The sequence below is a fragment of the Xiphias gladius genome, chromosome 11, assembly GCF_016859285.1.
Source record: "Xiphias gladius isolate SHS-SW01 ecotype Sanya breed wild chromosome 11, ASM1685928v1, whole genome shotgun sequence".
Taxonomy (NCBI): domain Eukaryota; kingdom Metazoa; phylum Chordata; class Actinopteri; order Istiophoriformes; family Xiphiidae; genus Xiphias; species Xiphias gladius.
Window position 1 is genome coordinate 10264216 of NC_053410.1, and position 24732 is coordinate 10288947.

Below are 24732 nucleotides of genomic sequence, written 5' to 3' on the forward strand. Positions count from 1 at the left end.
AATTGCAGTCTCCTGTTGGGAAAATATGATCATCAAGAACAGACTTACTTGTAGCAGTTCTGAAGTCTACAAAGCTTGCCTATCAGTGTTTAACTCTTATAGTGCTCACGTTACAAATGTGTAGCAAATGCGATCCATAAAATTGACAATTAAAAACAGAAGTTGTCATCTCAAGAGCTTTAATCATACATAGAAATTTAGTTCAACAGTACCATTCATTTAGAATGTTTTAGCAGTATGTATATTTAGTGTAAAGAGCATTATGTTTTTTTTTTCTTTTTTCTGATGAGGAATATCCATAAGGATGATAGAAGCTTTCAGAAATACACCAGAGAGAGAGAGAAGAGCAGAGAAGAGACCGAGTACATGACTAAGTTGTAACACCTCAGACTACATTTTCAAACACCTCAAAAGGCGACATTTATCTGTGGTTTATGTACCAGCGTCCATCCTCCTTGATGTTTTTTTTTTTTTCCTTTTCATATTAACTGAAGAGCAGCAGAGCCTTGAAAGCTTTCAGAAACTAAAATAACTGTGGCACGTGCCCTGTTTGATCAATGCCCTATAATGGAGAAACTCCTAGCAGTCTTCTATGACACCTCTTGTTGACCTAATCAGAGCTATTTAAACTTGGGGTAGGGGTGAATTGTTGACACTGCTTCAGAAAAAAAAAAAAAAAAAAAAAAAAAGGGGGGGCTGGAGTGGAGGACATTACTGCAATTGAGTGTCATATTATAGGCTTGAACAAAATCAACCACATCCATCTATCAATTAATCTGTTTCTCAAGCCATACATCCATCCATTGATCCAAACATCCAACCTATCAGAAAACACCACCATGAAACATACTGTATGTGCTGTTTGTGCTATCTTAGAAGCGCCACAACAACAATTCCAACCAGCTAAAAGTCCCAAGCAAAGAAAACAAAAACATAACGTGTACAAGACAGAAGGTGGAACAGATAATTGGCCTACAAATCCCAGAAGCGATTATTTTTCTGTCCATCCATTCCTTTTAAGAGTAGTTTAAGTAACGCCACGTGTGGATTTGGCAGGCAGCTAGCTTCACTGAGCCGCCGTCTTGTTTCTTTCCCTCTTAAACTTTTGAAGCTGCTTCTTTTGTGGAGTTGGTAAAGAGTAAGAAACTTGACTTCCAGAGCTGGTAATGATGGAAGCTGCTGTTGCGGTAGCGTCGTGGCATTCAGTGGGCGCACTCGCGCAAAGACAGAGACTGTGTGTGGCGTTAAGGCTGGGAGGGAGGCTGCTGTGCTGCTGCTGCATGCTGCGACATAGCTGCCGGGGAGGACATGGACTGGACCATGGGCTGAGCTGGTGGGGGTAGCGGAGGCTGAGCCTGCTGGGCCCCTGAGTGCGTGTTGGGTGAGGGTGGGGGTGTTGGACGTTTGAATTTGTCAGGGCTGGTGCTTCTTCTTGGGGAGGGCCTCTGTTTGAGTGAGAGAGAGAGGGAGAGAGAGAGAGAGAAAATAAATAAGCCTCATCTTAAATAATACAACTGGATCGCAGCATTCTAAGAGTTTTGTACAGAAACTGGAATTTGTGGCAAACTGGAGTGTTTCTGTTCTAGAAAGTTAGTCTAACCAATATTTTTTTTTAAATTTACTTTTAGGCAGATATGTTTAGAAGATTCATTTGTATAAAAGAGTGTAAAAAAAGAGACGTCATTGTAGCAATACTTTTGGACAGTATTTCCAGGGTTACAAACCACTGAAGGAAAATAAGATTGAGAGTGGTGAGGTCATGTTTCCTCCACTGGGCTCCTGTACATGACCCGACAACTGCAATTCCATTCAAAGGAATGGAAAGATAAAGGAAAAAAAAGGGGATTAGAGAAAACTTAATCTGTCTAAGGTTCTGATTTCCCAGACAGAATTATTTCCCTGTTTAACTCCTGGGTTGGCTGCGTGGTGATGGGAAAGACGTGGTTTGTACCATCCACATGCATCAAGAGAAAATTAATGGATGTAGAGTACCAAGGAGGGAGAAAACTAAAGGGACAGAGGTGTACAATATCACGGAACAGTGGGAGGAAAGGGTTAAGTAGGGAGGAAATAGTTTGGTCAAAGGTTTAAAGACTAATTACTATAGAGTAATAAAAAGGATGCCGATCACACTGAAGTGGGTAGTTAAAACTTATATAACACTAGAAACTGTTCCAACATTAATACAGTGAGACTGTTCCTAATAGGTCATATATATATGTTATGTAATATGAGATAAAGGTGTAAAGATGTTACGGTGAAATATTAAAAAAAAAAAAAAAAAAAAAGGGTCAAAAAAACTTGACATGGTCCTGTTTGTTGGAAACTGCAAAATCTTAGATAAAAGGTTAAAGAATTAGTCAAAGGGGTTTCATAGTTTCAGTCAAGACTCATGTCACAGTGACCCGAATAGTACCTAACTGGCAGTTTTCCCATGAGAGTGAATGAGACGGATATTTAATAATGCGGGAGTAATGAGCAGGTACAGAACAGCTGGGTCTAAGAGGACTCTTCTTCTACACTCTTAGTTTTAATCACAGTCAAAATGGCTTAAAACATAGAACTGATACATCTACTGTATACTGCAGACAATGTTTGGCCTCGCCCATTTATCAAGATGAACATTGGTGGCAGTTGTGTCTCCCCTCCTTGGTGTTCTCTGGGAGTGAAATAACACTGCTGAACCAACAGGTTGGCCGAACCTCATTTGAGCATGATTTGACTTACACGAATTTATGCCTGACAGGCCCTTTACCACTGAGGTTGATCATGACAACGTGGAAATGGAGTATGTCATTTGCTTATTGCATCGTTTTGTATATGGAATATGGCTTTGTATTATGCTGTAAGGATATTGCGGTTACACTGTGTCCACCCAGACATTAAATTCCAAAACCAAACCCACAAGATCATTTACTCTCATCTTTCTCATCAAGTCCCTTCCCCCCCCTGAATACTAAGCTTATCATTTTGGCAGCACTTCTGCTTTAAATAATACTGTCAGAGCACACAGGCTCATCAGTTTAGAAAGCATCTTCAACCAAATCTTAATTTGTTAAGATATGACCTATTTGACACACTGTTGATGTAAGTGTCACAGTCATTACTGAAACTAAAAAAAACAATTGTTAGTGAGGAGAAAGGCTTTAATGAATCATTACCCTGCTAGAAAATATAAAAGATAAGTTAATAAAGAAATATACTTGATGCAAATAACGTGTGTTGATTCAGTTATCACTGCATTACTGAAAAGATAAACATACAGCCGACTGGACCTTGGGACATTGATGGAGCTGTGGTATGTTCTCCAAGTATCCACGTAAGAGTGGGCTATTTTGTGTGATGTAACAACAATATTTGCATGAAGATCAAGCAGGGCAGGTTTAAGGTTTACAAATGTTTACACCGTAAATGAATGAATAGTGAAGGACTCTCAGCCCTTTTTACTGTTTGTTGATATACATTAAAAGGACTACAATATCTACAGAGTTCATTAGATGTGGATATAAACACCCAAACACCTTAACACCTTTAAATTACAGCTTTAAAAGACAGCAATTAAACTCATAGCCACAGTTGCATTTTAAATCAAATATGCTTGAGTACAAAAATAAAAATGTCCCAATACTGACGGGCTGTACAGTATCAGCAAAAAAACTCGCCTTACAGCAAGGGCTGCAAATTTAATAAAAGAAAAGGCAGGACGTGTTGTCTAATATGTTTCAGGTTCATTATACCAAACATAATATAACCAAAGTGGAACATCTCTCTCAATAAATATGGTGCAAAGATCAAACTGATCATACATACACAAATAGCCTAAATTTCCCTCCATTATGTGCCTGAGGACATAATTAAAATTTAACTTTTTAACATTTTGCTTTACACCCCTGGTTAGAAATATTATAAGAAATTTAAAAAAAAAATGGAGCAACTAAATATTTGTATTGGATTTCCTATCTCTTTGAAATAAATATTTCAGACCTGGGTTGCAAACTCAAGAAAACTACATACACCTGTATGAACAAACACCTGTGACATCCTGGAAACACTCATGATGTGTTACTCACCGCTACAGCGTGAGAGGAGCTTCCGTGGACGTGCAGGGCAGGAGTGTTATAGTGGGAGATGGCAGCTCTGGACAGTGTAGCTGGAGGAGTGAAGCCAACTGTGTGGCTGCCATATGAGAGACCTGTGACAGAGCGGGGGCAGACAGGAAGAGAAAGTAGCAGATGCTGTATGTATTTTTTTTTTTTAAACCAAGTCATGATATTTAATTGAGACTCAAAGAACTGCAGTTTCTCTTCTTAACACCAGTTCTAGGGTTACTTACTCCTAGAATGATAGGTGAATGCAATTAGTACACGGCTGACAGACCAGAAAAGGTCTGTTATCACTGTGCAAACATTTAGGCTGTAATTTGATATCTTGTTGGATAACACCAATCATGACTGAACAGATCTAAAATAGCTTGTTTTCCTCAGCATTGTATTCGCCATTAAAACTATTGGATTCAAAAACATCCAGGGCTTAGATTAAATGCTACAACAATGTGGGAGACTGAGATTTTAGATCAACCAAAAATGCCTGTCGATTGCACCAATATGTGCATTTTCATGTGCTTTACCCTCATTCCTTTTTTTGTGTTGCCAACAACAAACAACTTTTTATTAACTGCAGTGATATAAACAACAGACAAACCTAAAAAAGCTTAATCAAGTTTTTGCTTTGTTTTCAATAACTCAGTATCTGAGCTGACCAGTAACTGTGTTATATGCAATCATTATCTATCATAAATTTTAATCATAAACAGGAGCCTGTGTCATGCTTGCAATTTTTATGCAAGCATGACACATTTTTATGATCCTTCTGATTTCCACAGAAACAGGGGCTGCATATGTGTTTTGGAAGTAAGCAAGAAATGGATTTGATTGGAGAGAGAGGGAGGGAAAACTTTTTTTTATTTCAGTGGGGATTTATTTGTGGTTTCACTGACCTTTAAGACACTTCAACTTGCCAATGAATGTTTGTTCCAGATTTAACACTAGCCATCTCAAATGTACCTACCAGGTGATATGGGTCTGCTGGAGCTGGGGGAGGGTGTGTAGGGGATGGGGCTGGACACAGTCCTTGCTCGCAAGCCCTGTGCAGACATCTCGTTGAAGTACCTGAAAGAGGAGCAGTCATTGAAAATTCAGTGGATTATTAATTTATAGCTAGTTAAAGTTGGTAAAAAAAGGGGGCTCAATTTAGCTAAACTGGTTTTTGAGGCAAACATAAAAATAAGCAACATTGCCTAACTAGATTCTGTCCTCCTCAGGGACCTGCTGCACTGTCAAATTTTTAGTCTCTGAAGAGGAGTTATTTCACCTGACAGCTGAGAGTGATCAAAGAAGACACCTGTGAATGCTGGTGTGTGGTTACATAAATGTTTCTTTTCTTATTATAATTCAAGGACCATGGCTTTTTCATGTTTTACGCCCTCTTGCCACTGCTGAGGGCGACAACATGCAGAAAGTTGGAGAATTTTGCTCTAATGTAATTAAGCATGCAAAGCCACTAGTGTGACTGTTTAGAAGGTTTATGTACATGCGTTTTTAAATACCATCTCTTTAAAATTGTTCTGGTAATATGGTTGTTGAAAAAATTTAAAAAAATTTAATTATGTACCTAAGCAAGAGGTAATATGTTTTAATATTATATTATATAGCACCCTTTATAAGCTACAAGAGCAAGGAGCATAAAAAACAAACCTTTATAAATATTTATAAAAAAAAAAAAAAAAAAAAGGAGAAAGGACACTTACACGAAAGGCAATAATGTCAGTGTAATAGCAATAGTCTGTGTCAACTGCTGTGCAGTCAGTTGAATGAGAGGCATAGAGAGGTGTGTCTGCGGATCGAAAGCCCGACCTCGCTCTAACAAGGCAATTCTGGCAACTCTCTTCTACGGAAAGTAGCTACGGATTGTCAAAAAAGTCGCTAGATTTGTTGCTAGGTTGTTTTGTGAAGAAAAGTCGCTTGAAAAGGGACTTGAAAAGCAGAGCAGTGGCCAATGGAGAAACTCCACCACTCGGGCAGCTGACCAATGGTGTAACGTCAGCCCTCAGTCATGCGGCATTCAGCTGACCAATGGTGTGACTTTATGACTCACTCAGTCAGTCACAGTCATTCGCGTTTACAGGGCTGGCCCCGCTGTTGTGGTCCAGCCAAACACACAGAGGCAGTGTGGAGCTGTTTTAAACTAGGTGGGTACCTTTATAATCTCAAACAAAGCCATTTTAACACTGACAAATACCAGCTATTAGAAGAGCTACTGTTGTGTACTGAGGTTGCATACATGCCTATTGTCTTTTTCATCTCTCCCTCTTTTGTTCCTTCATCTTTTCATTCTAACAGGTTCAGGCTCCCTTAATCCAATCATCAGTGTCAGCAGTGTAACTGGCCATTGGAGCCAAATGCCACTCCAGCCACTCTGCAACATCAGACTCCAGTGCACAGGCCAAGCCATTTACCAAGATAAAGTCTCTCTCTCATCCATTTCCCTTGGTTTTCTGACATGTGGTTTTTCAACCCAGTGTTATTTTGGCATTTTTGTTAATCTGTCCTATCATGTGTCCAATCCCCTACCTCTCGTCGTCCATCTCCAGACTGGATTCACTCTCTGACAGTTGTCTGCACAGGGCCTCCCTGCGCTCCATCTCTCTCTGAAGCTTTCTCTGCAGCCGGATGTTCTCCTCCCTCATGTGTCGCTCCTCTTCTATGTACTGGGCACGCTTCTCTGTGTCTGGGAGTGGACACACAGAACAAATGACAGCAGTTGAGATATTGTCACATCCTGCCCACTGTTTATCAACATGAACAACAACTCTTAAAATGCAGATATAACAATCTCCTCATAAGAGCTCCAGGAACTATTCAGTTTGTTTGTGCAATAAAATGTTTTCTTTTCAAAAAAGAAAGTGAATGTGGGTTAATGCTGACCTCTGCTAACACAATGTATTATCTGTCCAACAATGCCACATTGTCTTTTTTTTTCCAGTAGCAGTACGGTCTTGCTGCTCATCTCGGCTTCTCAGAAGATGTGTTAAATGTTGGATGGACAGCTCCCTCTAGTGGCAATTACAAAGCATTGACTACATAATGTTGAGTCTGAGTGACAGGCATGAGTTTATACTAATCTCCATTACTAAATTAATTTCTTACATAAAGCTGAATCAACACATCTGTCTAAACAATGAAGTGTTATTAACTATTAACAAATTAGTGTTTACTGCTGCGTTCTTTTACCATGAGACGCTCCTGTTTTTAGGTCCATGCCCTGGGCTTTACTAGAACCCCAAAAAACATGAAAAGCTGTTTTCGTTGTGTCCACTTGTGAACACAATACTACATTTTTCTGATGTTATGAAAAATATTTTTTCAGTCAAAGCACAATCTAGATAGATACATGTTGCTCTGTAAAAACTGGCCATTGCTGCCTGTGATCTATAAATAATGAAATGTCAATATCATTTCACTGCACTATCACGAGCAACAATATAAAAAAAAAAAAAAGTACAACAATACGGATTGTTTGTCACTTAAATTACTAAATAATTTTGTGCCAAGTCAAACAAAAAATAGGGGATACTGCTGACAAGAAACAATACCCATGATAAAATTCTGAGTACTGAGACAAAATATCTTCAGGGGGTTAAGACCTTTCGGAGAATCAACATCATCAAGTTATGACAGAGCTCAGATGTAATAGGTACCCCTTTCAAAAGGAATTAAGGGGAAAAAATGCTATTTTAAGACCAACATGGATTTTCTTAGAGGCTTTTTGCTGACCATGTGCAGTTCCACTTCTTCATAAACACTTAAGTGCCTCCAGGTTTAATGTGACCAGTGAATGACAAGGACATAACAAGGCTGTAAAGTGTGTCAGCACAAGGCCAAAAAGTATCCTTCTCTCTTGGTCTATGTAAAACAAGCCAAGCCTGGGTGTAGGTTGAATTTGCCCCTTACGGCTTATATGAGAATCAGTTTTACCAATCACATCCTTAAATCAACACTTGCGGGCATCTGCCCCTTCAGAGCCCAAACCCAAGTTGACAAGTTGAGAGGCCACTTACGCTGCAGCTCAGTGGTGCGCAGACTTTTCTTAAGCCTCTCCACCTCATTCTTCAGGAAGCGGATATGCCGCATCATGTTCTCCGGCGAGTCTATCTCCATGGAAACATCTCTTGGGGAGGGAGGAGCTGATACAGGCTGGTCCAACTTCTCCTGAAGGATTCTAGTTTAGAAAACGAGCAAAACGCTCTGTTACTATAATTCATCAGCCGAAATGATGGGAATGTTGACAAGCTTGTAAAAATAAAATCCATTTGAGATTCCCTAGCTTTAACGTAGGTCTAGACAACAGCCTACTAGCTGAAAACAGGGCAATTTACTTAATTCTCAAAAATGAAAGACCTTTTCAACCCTTCCTTGTTAACTGCATCTTTAGATTGAAAATGGCTCTGAAATGACTAACAAATTACATATATAATCAGGCCTTCGGGATGGAATTATTCAGCCTATTGTAATTTACCGCTCTAAAAACATTACCCTGAAAATGTGTGACCTAGATCAGAAAGCTAGTGCTAGTCGATCACTAGTAATTTTATTCTGCATCGTAAGTGAAGCTGAATCACTTGTTTATAGTGACAGGCAGGCATTTTATGTGTGCCTGTGAGTGTGTGTCTTTCAGAGACAGAAAGGGAGGGGGTATACTTACAAAAAGGATTATTACTCCAGTCAAGAAAGACTGCTATATCACAACCACTCTGTAATTTTTATCCAACATATTGCTGAAATTTAGTGTTGGGCCATGTCAAGATATTCTGTTTACCCTCATGTAGATTGAAATGTCTCTGGGAAACCATAACAGAGCAATTTGAGCAAGTAGCTTAAAGTTATTTTTTTAAGTTTTAAGCTAAGGTACAAACAATACACAGAACGTAAACAGTTTCATTATACAGTATGCGTCACAGCCAACCCATTAAGCTTCATACTTCTAAATAGTGCAGTAAATATTGGCCGGTTAACAGCTGATCCACTGACAAAAACCACAAGATGGGGTTGAAAGCGACTGTAAGTTGGAGCCTTTGGCCCCTTTGCTAATACTACTGAAGAGATTTTGGCTTTTGGATGTGTTCAAGTATGAATATGGTCGTAAAAAATCTTTGAATCCATACCCACAAGGAGTAGATTCTAAAATGTCTACTGTCTCTAGATACTGAAAGTGTTAACACATAAGATCATTCCATACCTTTTCTCAGCCTCCAGTTTGTCCATCCGTTTCCACAGTCTGTTGACCAGGGCTTCTTGTTCCTGCTCTAATGTGTTCTCAAGATCGATCTTCTCCCGCCTCAACTGGAGAATAAAAGGAAGAGCGGACAGTGACTATCAGAGATAGAAAAACCTTGATGTTGGAAAGGCTTCATGGGACTGCACACAAATACACTGTACTGCAAAGCCAAGGTCTCTATCCAGATAAGCCTTTCTTTCACAGCGCTTCAGTCCCTATGCTGGCGTGTGAGAGAGTCACAGTGATAGAAAAACAATAGAAAATATCTATATATAAGATAAACCTAAAAGCTAAAGTAAGCTGCTCATTAGTATTTTTGAGGTGAAATTAGGTCACAGTTTTGGTAAACATGTCATTTCGTTACATCTCCATGTGGGCAAAAGGCACAGCAGAATTACATAAGCATCTCTTTGACATATACATTCATGAGCGAACAGCAACAATGAATATATGGAAGCACATCTACAGAAACATCCTGCCATCAGAGCATGGAAACATTATGGTGGGGCTTCAGCACACACAGGTTTGACCCAGCCACAGACCAAAATGTTCTTTCCAGCTAACTTTCAGTGGGAAGGATTAAAGTTGGTGAAATTTTTGGCATTTCACACAACTACAATAACTGGACACACAAGTTCAGGGATATGTTGTCCCATACTGGATGATGAAATCATTTTGCTCTACCACGTCAAGCATACCTGTTCCAGGGTTAGCTGTTTTGAAATGGTTTCATTCTCCATCTTCTTGATCTTTTTCATGAGCTTGTTAACCTGGAACTCCTGCTCCTGCTCCAAGTGCTGCTCCAACTCTGCCTTCTCATGCTGGAGCTAGGATGGAAAAGGGAAGGATAGTGCATGGACAGAGGAAAAGAAGAGGAGGTGAATTAAAAAAGAGAGATGAGAAAAGGGAGAGAACCAAGAGAACAAGAGACTCATGGTGAGTCATATAAAAACTATCTGATGACCACAGTGAACAAACACACTGGTGTCAAATCATCACATTTAGCTTAATCATTGGATTCCCGTTTTGCTATACTCTCAATGTTACAATTCCTCCTGAATCATGGTTAAACTTCCCAGAGGAATCAACAGTGTAAAATAATGATCTGGCAACCAAAGTAACCACCTCTGGCAGCTCACCAATACAAAGAAAGGGTGCGGCTCAACATTGATTCAAAACGGGGCGTCAGTGTAATAGATTATATAAGTGATTACTCATTATGGGAAAAGGGATGCAAATTCATTTATGGGAAAAGACTGGAGAGGGAAAAATAACAATTTCCATTATGCTACTAACAGAAACAATGAGAACACCTCAAAACAACGTAGTTTACTTTAACTTACAAGGACAGCGTTCATACAGAGTTGACTGCTCCGTAGTATCCTGGCTGAAAGAACAGGCCACTCAGAGCTTTGCCACACCCAATGCAGCCATTTTTCTTCTAATTAACAAACTAACAATTTTATGAATTGTTTTGATAAGGTGCTTCACTTTAGCCAATACAACTACTAGCTATTGTATACCAGGCCTCCACCCTGTACTGTGTGGTGAGAGGCAAGTATGCTCAAGTCTGCGTCAAAATACATCTGTTCATTTTGAGCCTATGGACACCTTGCAGAGATATTTTATCCCACTTGGGATTTCCTGTCCTTCAAGCAGATGCCAATCGTAAGCAACAGCAGAACAGTGGCAATGTGCACATGTGAGAGTTTTTTCCTTCATTAGTCCATGCATTAATAATAACAATTAGGCAAAAATTGTTTGAAACATTTCATCTGCTCCCTCTCTAAGAGGACGGGTGGGAGGGAGCAAATTAAACTGGTCATCAAATTGACAATATGTAGGTCATAAAATGTGCTGAAAGGGGGGCATTGATTGAAATACCCGCTGAGGCACTTGCATCATTTGGCTACTCAACTTAAGACTACTGCAGCAAAAGTTCATCTTCAAAAGTAATGCCTGGAAAAGTGCAGCTCAGACAAAATTGTTTATAAAAGTGCTTTTCCAGAGGGGCATTTACACGCCCAGTAAAATAAATGATCACATTTGCTCAAGTCTCCCTCTATCATCACAAGAGTAAAACACATGCCCATGCATACAAGAACACAGACAGACAAACTATAGGCCATTTGTGAGTACCAAGTCTATGGGCAGAGGTAGGCACAGATCTGTTTCATGTTAAGTGAGAAGGCAAGACAACAAAAGCCCAAACAAGTCCATCTGTATGACCTTAAGCAGAGTCTGCTGAGGCTTTTGCATGTGTCCCTTCCAGAATCCCACTTCTTTTCACATCAACAAACCGTTTGTCAGCCTACAGCTAGCCATTTAAAGTGTGAGCGCGTGCATGTATGTGCTGTGCGCTCTGCAGTTGGGAAAATAAGATGTGGAAAACAGACTGAACCAAATAACTGACAGACAGGAGAGTAATTTGAGAGTCATTTAGAGTAGCTAGCAGCCGCAGTGAAGTCATCTTGAGCCTTTCCAGGCTTCAGGCAAGTAACAGGACAGTTGATGATAATGCACGAGCTGCCGCACACTCATACAAGGGTTGGTGTGCATAGACACACACCCAGCGAGCTTAAATTGAACATGCTTGACAATACTCCAAAAGCTAAAAACTTTGCATAATGGGGCATTAAGAAAACATCTCTGTACCACAGTTATGTTTGTTACCCATATGATAAGTCATCAAACAGGGCTAAAGTTGTGCCTGGAATAAACAACTACAGCTTGCGAGGTAAAAATGGGTATTTTCCTATCTTGTTACTACTCACTTGCATGAGTTTCCTTGAAAGTTCATTGGTGAGAAATTCCTCCTCTTTCTCATAATTGACCGCCAAGGTCTCTTTCTCCTTCTGGAGGGCCTGGATCTTCTTGAATAAGGTGTTGCTGATAAATTCTTCTTCCTGCTCCGCTCTTGCTTGCTGTGAGATGAAAACAAATGGGAGACAGTGGCAAAGGCAAACATCAGTGAAGTAAGCTCTTAGGTCTTGCGCATCAAACTGTTTTTCAAACTGTGCTTTTCACGTTTATCCTGATTAAAGTGAAATAACCAACAGTGCATATAGGGATACTTAAAAAAAAAAAAAAACACACGCAAGAGCCGACCAAAATCTGCAGTGAAGTCTGCCAGCCAAAGAGGAAGCAGAATTTTCCCTAATGACTCAAGAGATATTGCGGTAATGGGTGACTGACAGTGAGGGAAAGAGTGAAACATGGGGGCACTAAGGAAATGTGTTGGGACAGCTAAAACAGCTAGCATTTCAGTGTGATGATACGTCTGTCCTTGTTAGCACCAGTCTCAAATTCTCCCCCCTCAGTCTTCAACGACCTCTAAGCCAAATTCTGTTTTCCAAACTGGGAGAATTTGTCAGTTGTTCAAAAACATTGAGAAGGACAATAGAAACCAAACACCTAGTTAAGCCTCACACATTTAGGGTGGGCAGGGTGCAGTGTGGCTGACTGGCAAACATATGAGCCTGGCATTTAGCTAGCTCGCGAAGTTTGGCCTACATAGTTCCCATCAATCCAACATATCGGTTACACATTTATATGAACCTGAGGCCAATTAGCCGAGCATGAAGATATATGACGCATCGGTCCATGCCAGTGCTGCTGCTGGACTACTTATCTGACACGGTACTCAGTTAACGTATCCTTGTTGGACATAACGTGGTGACAATGTCTAGCAGTGAGTAATCAGCTGGCCAAATAGCTAACATCAGTCCGGTACTTGCATCGTGAGGTGCACCCCTAATTTGTAAGCCTTTTACCCTTACGTTAGCCGTTGAGCTAATGTTAGCCAAGATTAGCAACGCAAAACAAAACAAAGCAAACTAGCTGGGTATCGCTGCCTTACCACCTAGCAAACGCTAGCCCGCTGGCTAAATTAGCAACATATCCAACCAAGGCTAGCTAGCTAATAATAGTAGCGCTAGCAAAACACCAGAATGGTGTGTACAAATACAGGTAACCTTTCCGTGTAACATATTAAGTGTGTTAACATTGACCATTTAGCAATAAGGATACAACACCAGCCACAGCTAACTTACTGACAAATGTAGTAAAATAAGAGGCGTGAGGATAGCATCTAGCTAGTTAGCTAGCCATCGTTACTCACAATGGTGACGCTAGCTTTGCGGAGGTCCCGATTCTCCTCCTGCAGGGCTTTGCACTTGAGTTTGAACGTCTCCAGCTCAATTTTAAGAACTTTATTCTCTTGTTGTAAGGAGGCCAGGCGGTTCGTCAGTTCCTCCAAACGAAACTGTGAAATGACTATGCTCGGTTTTCCCGAATTTGAAGCGGAGGACGACATCGGGGTGGCCGAGCTGCTCCCCGCTCCGTCGGTGTCGCTCTCGCTTGCGCTGTCCGCCATGGTTGTGCGACAGTGTGGAGAAGGGAAGACGACGACGGCGGCGGCGGCGGCAGCGGCGGCAGCAGCGTTTGAGGAGCGCACACAGCAGAATGGTACACCGTGTGACCTTGCTCACGCGTGTCTGCATAGCGCCGCCGCCAGGATGTCTCCAGTATCACCCAGTGCACCATTGTCAAATGAAGCTGGACCCTGTAATACATCTCTATCAACTTCCATCCTTAGTATTACTTCACTTGTCCACCTTTTTTTTTTTGGGGGGGGGGGTTAAGTCAAAATTTACATGCCGTATATTCCTCAGTAGATTTTAAGTTTAATCGAAGTATCGCAAGGATGGGGTCAACAGGTACCCAGAGGAGGGATAATCTTTCCGTAACTCCATGGCCTGGTCATAAGAATGATGTGGAAGGATTTGCTATATACTGTATGATAAATAATAATTAGGTGGCAGAGCATTTCCCTATTGTATTCCACCTCTAAGAACAAACTACCACGTTTAACTAGACAGTACCATTGGTATTTATATTATATTAGTAACTAATACTAAGGTAACTTCGAATTATTTTTAATCATCATCTGCATAAAGTATGTAATGTTAATAAATCTTGCAGAGCACCATGACAGGCAGGACTTGGTGGGAGGCTTTGAAACATTTTTTTTTTTCCCAGTTGATCATTAATTACTTATTCAACAGAAATCAGCAATATCATCATAAGGAACTCTTGTTGCCTGGCCCCACAAGGTGGTTCAAGCACATAGCCCTGGAGAGTTCGGCTCAAGGACACTTAGGTGGAGAAGAAGCGCATAACTCTGTTTGAAGGACAGTGTCTTTGATGTCATCACATCAGGCTGCCGTTACTTTACTTACATAATAAAAAATATTCAAGGACACAAAGACAAGAACAGAAACAGTTGTACTGCGAAATCAATGCATTTTTATTTTTTTCATTTTTAGGTTGATTTTTTTTTAAAGACGTCTGAAACATTTGTGGTGGCATCCTTGCTGCTATAGCCTCTAAAAGACCTTGAATAACCAAAGTGCTAGAATAGTTACATTTCAATGGCTTCACGCTGTTAGTAAGAATTGTACATCAAAAAATCTGCTCAGGTGAAAACAGATATCAAACAAAATTGACAAAATTGATAGTTCAACCATATCAAAGGATCCTCTTTCCCTTGATTGACATAGAAGTATAAGGGGATGTGGCACAGCACCCTACCTGACTTCGTTTAACCCCCCACCAAAAAAAAAAAAAAAAGAGTTACATAGTTTTCATGTCCACAGCATAGACATCAGCATACTGAGCCATCGCACCAGTAGAACACCACACTTTAACTACATGGGCAACTAATGAAAACCAATACAAAGATAATTCCTCATGTAATATTAAGTAAAATTTTGCCAATGAGCTAGTGAAAACAATTCTATTCGACACTGCATATACAGACTCTCAAGCCTAGAAAGATCACACAGTTTCAGAGTTAAACACAATTTATTTAATGCTTAAATAATTGTTTTTGACCATCCAGTGTTTTTGTCATACAATATGCTATTTAGAGCTACAATCAAATAATGTCTTTATGTGTCCTTAATGTGAGTAGGTTTTAAATTAAGGAAATACTTCACCAAAAAATCCAAAATGAAATGCCCCAGTTTTCCTTTAATACCACAGCAGCCGTTAGGAAACCAAATTGACACACTGCTAAAATGGTTACAAACAGTCTAACAGTGTACAGAGACTCCTACACCTTATAGCCAATACGCACAATACAGTTATAATTTTACAGCGAGCCAGCCTACTAGCATTTACATTCAGATTATTTCGTTCTTGTAGCAGAAGCTGCCCTCCGGTTTTACATAGACAAACAAGACATCACACCCTCAAGAAGCTATAGAACTTTTTTTTCATCCTCACCCCAACATGATAAATGCTTTAATGGTATCCTTTTTCAATTTAAAATATAAAATCAGTGACAAATGTTTGGGCTATATGTGTACACAGATAAAGGGTTTTATTTGTCATTTGAATACAGTGTTTGCAAACTTGTAAAAATTGTACTTAAAATAATGTGAACAGCATGCATGAAAATATGAGTACTCTGAAAGGCTGCTTTTGCAGGATTAGATCCACTCCCACTTTGGGAATTACTGAAATTTGATTTTTCTGGAAATTTCCTCTGTTAAAATCAAACCAGCTTTTTTTTCATGTACAAACATTATACCTGCTCTAATAATTAATTATACAAGAACCTGTGAAGTTAAACTCAATTCTTTAAAAGTGGAACCGTTTCAATAAATTTTGAAAGCACTTGAAAAGGTTACTCTCCTCGGTGCATTCTCAACCAGTAACTTACCCTTTTTTAAGAATTTTACATATTGTAATTTTATATACAGAAAAAAGCTTTTGTGTTAGTTTAAGTTTTAAAAAGGAAGAGGAAAAAAAACCCAAAACAATTTACATCCTGACAACAATGGGTTCAAGAAAAAACTATAAGGCGAGTGTTGAAGTTGAATCAGAAGTGTTCCGTTAGATTTTTTTGTGTTATTGTGTCTAATTCGTTCTTTCCACCCACCATGTGGATTTAGCTCTTGTGCCATCTTTGGTCACAGTGTGCACCTGTGTGGTTGTCAGTAATGGAGTCTCTCTCGTTTTCACAACAAACGATGCTCCTCAAAAAGCTCTCACATCACCAGTGGACCGATGGCACGTGTTGTCTCACACAAAAACATGAAGCAGAATCATTGTCCACGGGTCCACCGCAGCCAGAGAGTGAGAACCTCCTGGGTCTTTTGATTGACAGGGAGTGAGTTTTTCATGCTCATGTGTAAGTCAGAAGGGTCAACTCTTCTCGCGTGAAAACCATTTGTTTGAAGCAGATAGTTGCAGAATGGACCCCTGCCTGAAGCCCTTAACACTGGACTTCTTCAGCCCTCTGAACACTTATTCCCAGGAAATTTTTAACTCGGCCCATGTACATCTGTAAGACACAAAAATAGCACATCACATATTGAAGCACATTTAATGTAACTGTTTATAGATTACAAGAGTAGTTTTTTTAACAGGAGTAATGCTGAATGCCATAAATGTCCTTATATCTAAAAAGTACATTCCTTTTGACAGAAATATTGTCTTATTTTACATATTATAAATTCAATTCAAAGGGTGTAACCTTCTTCTCATAACAGACTATTTTTCTATTTGTGAAAACTCTTTAAAACTGTTGCGAGCTTTCACTTCTTTGTGTAACTAAATGACATGTTATCAATACCCGATGGTCCGTGGATTGTTATGGTGACCTCTGTTACCATAGAAACTCTTTGCCAGGCTTCACATCATTGCCATGTTATTTCTAAGTCAGGATTGTAAAGATGGAATGATTCACTGCAAACATAACATCAGGGTGAACAGCAGTCAGGATTAACAGTCTGGCCAGTGGGATAACAAACTCTTTTTGCATGCTACAATGCTGTTGCGAGTTGGGGATTTGGCGGACAAAAACAGGCATGGAGGGTATCAGTGGGGCAATATAATGCTGAGGTGTGTACCGTCCATCAGCCCTGTTTCCTTTGTAACTGTTCCCTATTCACAAACACACAGTGACCACAGAGGGCAGAAATGTTGCCAGAGGATAACCAGGTTCAGGCATCAGTCAGCCTTTTGCAGTCTGTGGTACAGTGGCACAGTGCAACTATCTGGGGAGGGGTGAATCAAGGGAATAGTTTGACATTTTGGAAAACACCCTTATTTGCTTTCTTGCCAAGAGTTAGATGAGAAGATCGCATACTCTCATGTGTGTATTAGGTACAGAGCTGGAGCCAGGATGCCACTAGCTTAGCATAAAGAACGGAAGCACAGGGAAACAGCTGATTTGACTCTGTCCAAAGTTAAAAAATAGAACTACCAGCATCTATAAAGCTCGATAATTAGCACGCTGTATCTCGATTGTTTAATACATGAATAAACACTAACACATAACTCCCCCTAAAAGCACAAAATATCATTTTCACAATACTGTTTGTGTATTTGACACAACGTGTTAAATAGCAGTGCTGGTAGGCATATTTTTGAACTTTGGAGAGATTCAAGAAAGCAAAGAAAGAAAGCAAATGACCTTATTGGCCAAAATGTTGAATTATTCCTTTTGCGGAGAGAGTACAAAGTCATTGAGTGCAGCGCACTGAATGAGTAGAGAAGAGAGTACAAGTACAGAGATTCAAATATAGGACCTACAGTCCTGCCTTAAATTAATGGCAACCCTGAATTTTAAGTAAGAAATTTAGAATATCTTCAGAAATGCAAACTAAAAAATTTTGTATAATCAGAATATTTTAATAAAATGTCTAAGGTTACTAAACAAAAGAACACAAAAAAACAAAACTTCCATAATGTACGACAGCCATAATTACTGGCACCCTTCACCAATATTTGGTTGCAGAACCTTTGGCAACAATGACAGCCTTTAAACGTTTCTTGCGGCCATCTAGAAACTTCTTGAACCTGTCTGCTGGTAGTTTCTGCCACTCCTCCATTGCTCTGCATTCAAGCTCTTTTAAGTTTGCAGGAGTCCTTTTTGCAATGGCAATTTTCAGCTCTCTCCAAAGGTTTTCAATGACATTTAGTACAGGACCTTTTTCTGGGCAGTTTAATGTTAACAGTCCATCACTTCCTTTTCAACCATTCTATTGTGCTGCTGGATGTGTGCTTTGGGTCTTTGTCCTGCTGAAAGACCCAAGACGTTCGCCTCAAACGTAGTTTTCTGACACTGGGTAACACATTTCGCTCTAAGATGGCTTTGTAGTCTTCTGATTTCATCATTCACCATTCCCAAACAGCTCTACTTTGGTTTCATCTGTCCATAGAACATTATCCCAGAAAGACTTTGGCTTATCTAGGAACATTTTTGCAAACATTAGTCTTGTCTTCTTGTGCCTTTCTTTCAATAGTAGTGTCCTCCTTGGCCCTCCCCTGTGGAGCCCTACTTGGTTTAGTGTATGGCATACAGTACGGGCTGAAACCATCACTCCAGATTGCTCCAGGTCAGCCTGAAGCTCTTTAGAGCTTGGCTTTTTTTTTTTTTATTGTAACTTTACAACTTAGATTTAGTGTATGTATTGTTCTCAAATTTTAATCACTCCTTTAATTTTTTGTTCTTTTACTAACTTTATAATTTGTAATTTGAGTAATTTGAGCCAGAACAGGTACCTTCAGGTGTTTCACTATGCATTGTACTGTGTATCACTGTGTATCTGACAAATGAAAATGTCCATATGAATTTGGGATGGAGCAGTGGAGATTGGTATGAATGTAATCATATGAGAAATAATGCAGCATAAAGAGATAAAGAGAACAATAATGCACAGGTACATACTGCACACTGATGCATACACATGGAAAACAAAGATGAGGGAACTATGCTGCCTGTGTTAAAAAGAAAAACAGTAAACTACTGTACCTGGTAGAGCACAACCATCCCTATGAGTGGAGCTTCTTATCCCCTGACCTTCTCTCATCCTTTCGCCTGCTATTCCTTGACCCTTCTCCTTGCTAGAAAACACACACAAAGAAATACCGTTGAGTCATGGTATTCTTTTTTACTGACAGGAGGAAAACAAGTTGCAACCCAACACACAAACCTGAAACAGCAAAGTGAGACAAAGCAGAATGTAAACTACACACACTGTAGGAATCTGAAACTAGTAAAGGTTAGTAGTATCTTTATCGTTAGGAATATTATTAAGAACCAAACCACACACCAACCAGATACCTGGAAGAAGAAAATTTACATTATTATGGAAAGCATTAGAAACAAAAGAGGCAGACTGTATTTTCACAGCAGAGTCATGGCACTCATTAATCATACTGTTGACTGATCAGTTAAACACTTTAAAAGACCATTAAAACCACATAGTCAGGAGAAGCATAGTCAGCATCCCCTTTGTTATGCAAACACAATAGACACCACACAATGTCAAAACACAACATGCAAGGTTGCACTTCAAATGGCGGCATTTATGATTTTTTTTGCATTTTTGCCCAAAAGAGAGATGATGAGGACAGTTATCCTGAACCAGCTAATCCAGTGTTAATCAAAAATTCACCTGGACCACTGTATATAAACATGATCGGATCCTACTGATTCCTTTTTGGACTTGATTGTTTGACTTAAAGCTGCAATCAGAGAGCAGTGAGATGTAACTCTGAGGTCTTCGATACCTAGAAATAACATGTGGTATCAGTAAACTTTGCTGTTATAGAGACAGTATTTCCCTGACCTCTTTAAAACCAATTTTCCTCTTGTTATTCCCCCTAAATAAACTTTACAGTTAGGATTTTATTCATATAGACAAAAAATGTCACAAGGTGTGTTTTTCCTGTATCTGCGTGTTCCAACACGTCAGTGAAGCTACATGTCAGACACAGAGGGAAATATTTGAACCAAAATCATCATGTTCTGATGGTTACACCATTACATACATTTTAAATATTCTGTAAATTTTTTGTGTAGAATTTTATATATATTTCTGTGTAATTCATCATCACATTTTTCCAGTATTTTGAAACCTTGTTAATAAAATACTGTAGGTTTGAAAAGTGCTTGGTCAAAGACTATTACTTTCTGATGATGGATCTGCTGGTAAATCTCACAGGATTGAAGAGGTTGCTCAAGAATGTACATTTCTCAATTAGATGAGATAATTGTTTTTTAACGTAAAGTCTTGCCCAGTGCAGCTTTAAGCCTAACTTCTGTATTAGCTTTGAACTTCCCACATGCTGATGTTTTCTGACAGGAGGATAACAACATCCCAGGCATCCCATCTAGATTACACTCTGAACTCAGGAACACAGTTAGGTATCTTCATGCCAACCTCAGACCCGTCTTCCTGCAGAATTGGACTGTGCTGAAGGTCTCGGCGCCACCTGTCACCTCCTTGGTTTTCTGGTGTGGGAGTAGAAACTCTCCGAATAACCTTCCTGATTACCTGCCCAAGGCGGAAGGATGTCGACAAAGGAAGAAAAGATCTGATCTGCTTTTGTAAAAACATTAAGCTACTCTCCCTGCGGTAGATTTTATTTCAGAGCTGTATGGGAAATTTTAATGAAGTTCTACGTTACTTTTCTACTGATGAGGTTACCATCTCGGTCCATATAGTGTTCCTCTGTAACAGATTCGCCGGGGATATTCTTCGCTTCTTCTCCCTGCAAGCATTGGTGATTAGCACACAAATAAAGGCTCGCAAAAGACATAATAAAACAATCCTTCACCATCACCACACCGAAACAACACATCAAGGGAGAAAAACATTCATGTCAGATAGACGCTGAACACTAGGTTAGTCTTCAACCATTAACTGTGATAGGCTCAGTAGTGCACATACACAAATGTATCTATGCACAAACATATCCACACTTGCAAAGAGAGCAGAACTACCAACACACCAAGCACAACTAATACAATGCACACCAGACTGACCAGTCAAGACTAAACCAAACCAAACCAAACCAAGGCCCAGCCCAGCTTCTGCTCCAGGCTTTCAGGGTACCTTTAAAATGAGACGGCGTCTGAAGATTCTGGTGGTTACAGTCTGTTCTTCCTCTGAACCGGAATCTACGCTAACCCTCTGCTGAGGAAGGTATTATAGGGGTCATTGCACAAACACATGGAGGGAGTCAGGAGGAGAAAGACGCACACGTATAGGCAAGAGAATTAGTTAGTTGAGACATTTTGTTGATGTCCTTTATGTATTTCAACTCCATGTTTGGCTGGATCAGAAAAGAGTAACCTGGAATCAAACTCTGAAGTTTGTTTCTGTAGCACAAGTTATACCATAGGTTTGGGTGTTTCTTCTGTAATAACAGAATCAGAAATGCAGTATAGTGCTTAAGTAGATACAGAAAAAAAGAGGATTATATACTACGCTGTTATAACTAGTGTTTAGGGTCTTTGTATTTGATTCTATTCATTATTATTACTGCTAGTAATATTACCTGGACTTTTTTCTCTGACACCAGCGCTCCCTCTTCCTTTCTGCTATTCGATGACTCAGAGGAGCCGTCCTGAGGTGAGTGCTTTGAGCTGTCGCCATTCTGTCGGGACCTCCCTGATTCGGCCCTAGACGAGGAAGTGATGGATTCACTAGAGTTCTCTTGGCTGTTGGGTAAGAAACAAAGAATTAGGACTGTAGTTATGGGATACCACAAAGAGATCATCTGATAAGATTTCTGAGGAAGATCATCTGATCAGATTTCTGAGGAAGATGCATGAGGAAATGAGATTACTAACAGATTTCAGGTTGGAAAGAAACTGTCGTCATTCTGAGAGACTTAACAGGGAGTTACCTTTCCCGTCTGTCGAGCAAGTCTGAGGTGACACTGCGGCCTGGTGTTGGTGGTTCCACAGTTACACTGGATGAATCACTGTGCCAACCTGAAAGTGAACACATGTCTTTTTCTGCCTGTTCAACTTGATCAAAAATCTCCTGAACTCTGGCCTCGGTCATCTCTTCATCCTCCTCCTTCTCCTCTGAGCCTTCTTCTTTCTTCACCTCCTCCAACAGAGATCCTAATGCCTCTTCTGGGATTTCTTTATCTCTGGGTCCCTCCTCCTCTTCCTCACTGGATCCAGACTCACTGGACTGAAGTTCTCCAAGTGCCTCAACCCAGGCCTGAGGGGAGAGACGAGACAGAGCCTCGTCCTTGGCTGCCTGGTCCCCTTCTGAGGGCCCACAAATATCCCTTTCACTGCTACACGGCCTTCCTTCATCCTTAAACTGCAGGTCTCCATCTGTGTTATCTATTCTGTCACCCTTGTCTACCCTTTCCTCACAGCCCCCATCCACCTTTTGTACCTTCGGTTTTTCATCAATGTCCTCTTTGACAGTCACTGCTTCTATTCTGGTACAACGTTTTTCCACTTCATGCACCATTTCTATCAGATTATGCTGTTCTTCTGACAGATTCTGCACATCTCTCACCTCCTCCACCCCACAGGCTGTCCCCTTATTCCCATCTTGAACAATGACATGCTGCTTATTTATCACATCTTTATCTTCTGCTGCAGATCCTTCCTTCTGTTCCACCAAAATGTTATTTTCCTCTGCCAACTTAGACCTATCTTTTGTTATCATTGCACATTTTCTTTCCACATTTTTAATCAGGTCCTGCTCTATCCACCTTTCCACTAAAACATTTCCCTCTGCTAACTCTGCTGCAACCATCTTAACAACATTCTCTGTTTCTTCTGTCACTTCCTTTTCACCTCCTTTCAAAACCACATCTTCCTGTACCCCATTGGGGGCAGCTATCTGTGCTCCTTTGTCCCCCATTTGTGCTCTGTCAGGCGATGAAGGAGTTATTGATGATACTGATGATACTGAAGGTGAAGATGTGGAGTAAGCCATGTCAATGTCTAACTCACACATTGCGGGGAAGGAGGTTGACTTGGGCTTGTGGCTCAGTACAATTTCATGACAAGACCTGTCCTCCTCCTCGCTCAAAAGCAGCTGGTCGTTCAAAGCGATGTAGGGCTTTCTGACCTTAGAAGGAACAGGATCAGGGAGTTCAAAGGCTGTGAAGGATAGGGTGAGCTCACAGGGTCTGGGGGGGCTCCTAAGAGGGCTGTCTGGCTCTCCGCTACTGGGCTCTATCTCCGGGCTCCAGGGCAAAGAGGGCTGAGGCTGGGAGTCGCCCAGCAAAAGGGTGTCTGGTTCTGATTGGTCGTGAACAAGGGAAGGGTTGGGGGTGATGGGGAGTTCGGGCTCCAGGAAGTGGGGGTCAGAGTGTAATGTGGCGGGGGACTGCAGCTCCGCTAGAATGCTTTGATAATCTGTAGGTGACAGGATGACAAATGTAGAGACATACACATACCGAAGCATGCCACAAAAGCCCACCGAAAAACACACACACCCTAACACATACACCGTATGACGTGGAAAATGGCACGGAGGTTGAAGTGCAAAGAATGTATCCAAACAACCACTAGCTGAGATGGTGATATGTCAGCAGCTACTGTGTAATTGCAGTATGACAAAACCAACCTCAAACATATGTAGTAAAATGTAATAAATACATATAACACATTTTACTGTGTATGTTTGAAAATGCCATATTTAACACGAATAAAAAATGTAATAAAATATTAAAACGATATAAAGAAGTACATTCAAATTGACAGAAATCATAAAAGCAATGTTGTTTTTACTATACTACTACTAACCTAGTTTCATTTTTGTTTATCAGTATTTGTTCTAATGTTTAATGAGTGTTCATTCCACAGTTGTGATGAGTTAAGACTTTAAAAGTGGGACACATTAGTGACATAAGGCCATATTAATCATGTAGCATGGGATGTGATGAGTGCAAGATATTAATATTTGCCAATAACTGTGTACTGTTACATGCTCACATTAAATAGTTGATAAATGAGAGATGTGAGAAGGAATAGGGGAGGATAAGGAGCAAGATAAATAACAGAGCATGCTAAATGAATATTTCCATTGTGGAAGGGTCAATGCAAGTTCGAGTGGTAGGTGGAGGGATCGAGGGTGGACAAGTGCACTGGCAAGCAGGACAGGGAGACAGGGAACGGAGGGGAGGGGAGGAAGGACTGGGGCTTGGACAACGGGACCCAGAGGGAGAGATGGGAGGGAGAGTAAACAAAGACAGAGGGGAGACAGGGCGGGAGGAGGAGGCCAGCTGGGTCATTAAAGAATCTTTGCTTGGAGAGGTGGTGACAGAAGATGAGGCCCTACCTGAGGGTGAGGGGATGGGCAAAACGGGTGCGGTGATGGGTTCAGATACGTTAGGAATCACAGAAGAGGGTTTGGAGGGGGAAGTAGCATGACAGGACAGGTCAGAGGTAGATCCGAATACTGTGAGAGAGGAGGTGATTGGTTCTGAAGGTTGTGAAGGGTTTAGAATGGGCATGGTGAAGGTGGGGGAGGTTGGGACAGAAGTGGGAGAGGACGGGACAGAGGTAGCTGAACATGGAATGGGTGACAGAGAGTTAGCAGCAGATGAGGAAGGTAA

The 24732-nt window shown here is 40.5% G+C and overlaps 2 protein-coding genes across 2 annotated transcripts in view; both read right to left on the reverse strand.

Annotated features, from left to right (window-relative positions):
• Positions 1-680: 680 nt before the first annotated feature.
• On the reverse strand, positions 681-13820 carry LOC120796829 (coiled-coil domain-containing protein 6-like). Its single transcript, XM_040139936.1, has 9 exons — positions 13454-13820; positions 12108-12257; positions 10032-10160; positions 9295-9398; positions 8117-8277; positions 6630-6786; positions 5068-5168; positions 4071-4192; positions 681-1445 (listed from the first exon to the last, which is right to left on the reverse strand). Exons 1-9 carry the CDS (start codon positions 13706-13708, stop codon positions 1245-1247), a joined length of 1380 nt encoding a protein of 459 aa, XP_039995870.1. The 5' UTR covers positions 13709-13820; the 3' UTR covers positions 681-1244.
• An 816-nt stretch (positions 13821-14636) lies between these two features.
• Positions 14637-24732, reverse strand: part of LOC120796449 (ankyrin-3-like) — a 130355-nt gene continuing 120259 nt past the window's right edge. Inside the window, exons 41-47 of the mRNA XM_040139319.1 lie at positions 22045-23530; positions 21694-21856; positions 21249-21329; positions 20821-20904; positions 20574-20687; positions 19160-19251; positions 14637-16684 (exon numbers count right to left, since the gene is read on the reverse strand). Coding sequence (XP_039995253.1) covers positions 19180-19251; positions 20574-20687; positions 20821-20904; positions 21249-21329; positions 21694-21856; positions 22045-23530 — 2000 coding nt within the window. The 3' untranslated portion in view covers positions 14637-16684; positions 19160-19179. The remainder of the gene's footprint in view (positions 16685-19159; positions 19252-20573; positions 20688-20820; positions 20905-21248; positions 21330-21693; positions 21857-22044; positions 23531-24732) is intronic.

Excerpts from the sequence above, each read along its gene's own strand:
- LOC120796829 (XM_040139936.1), bottom strand. The coding sequence starts at position 13,708 with ATGGCGGACAGCGCAAGCGAGAGCGACACCGACGGAGCGGGGAGCAGC. Across the intron at positions 10,161-12,107 it reads TTTCAAGGAAACTCATGCAA|CTCCAGCATGAGAAGGCAGA; the intron begins GTGAGTAGTAAC and ends TTTCCATCCTAG. Across the intron at positions 9,399-10,031 it reads AACAGCTAACCCTGGAACAG|TTGAGGCGGGAGAAGATCGA; the intron begins GTATGCTTGACG and ends TTTATTCTCCAG.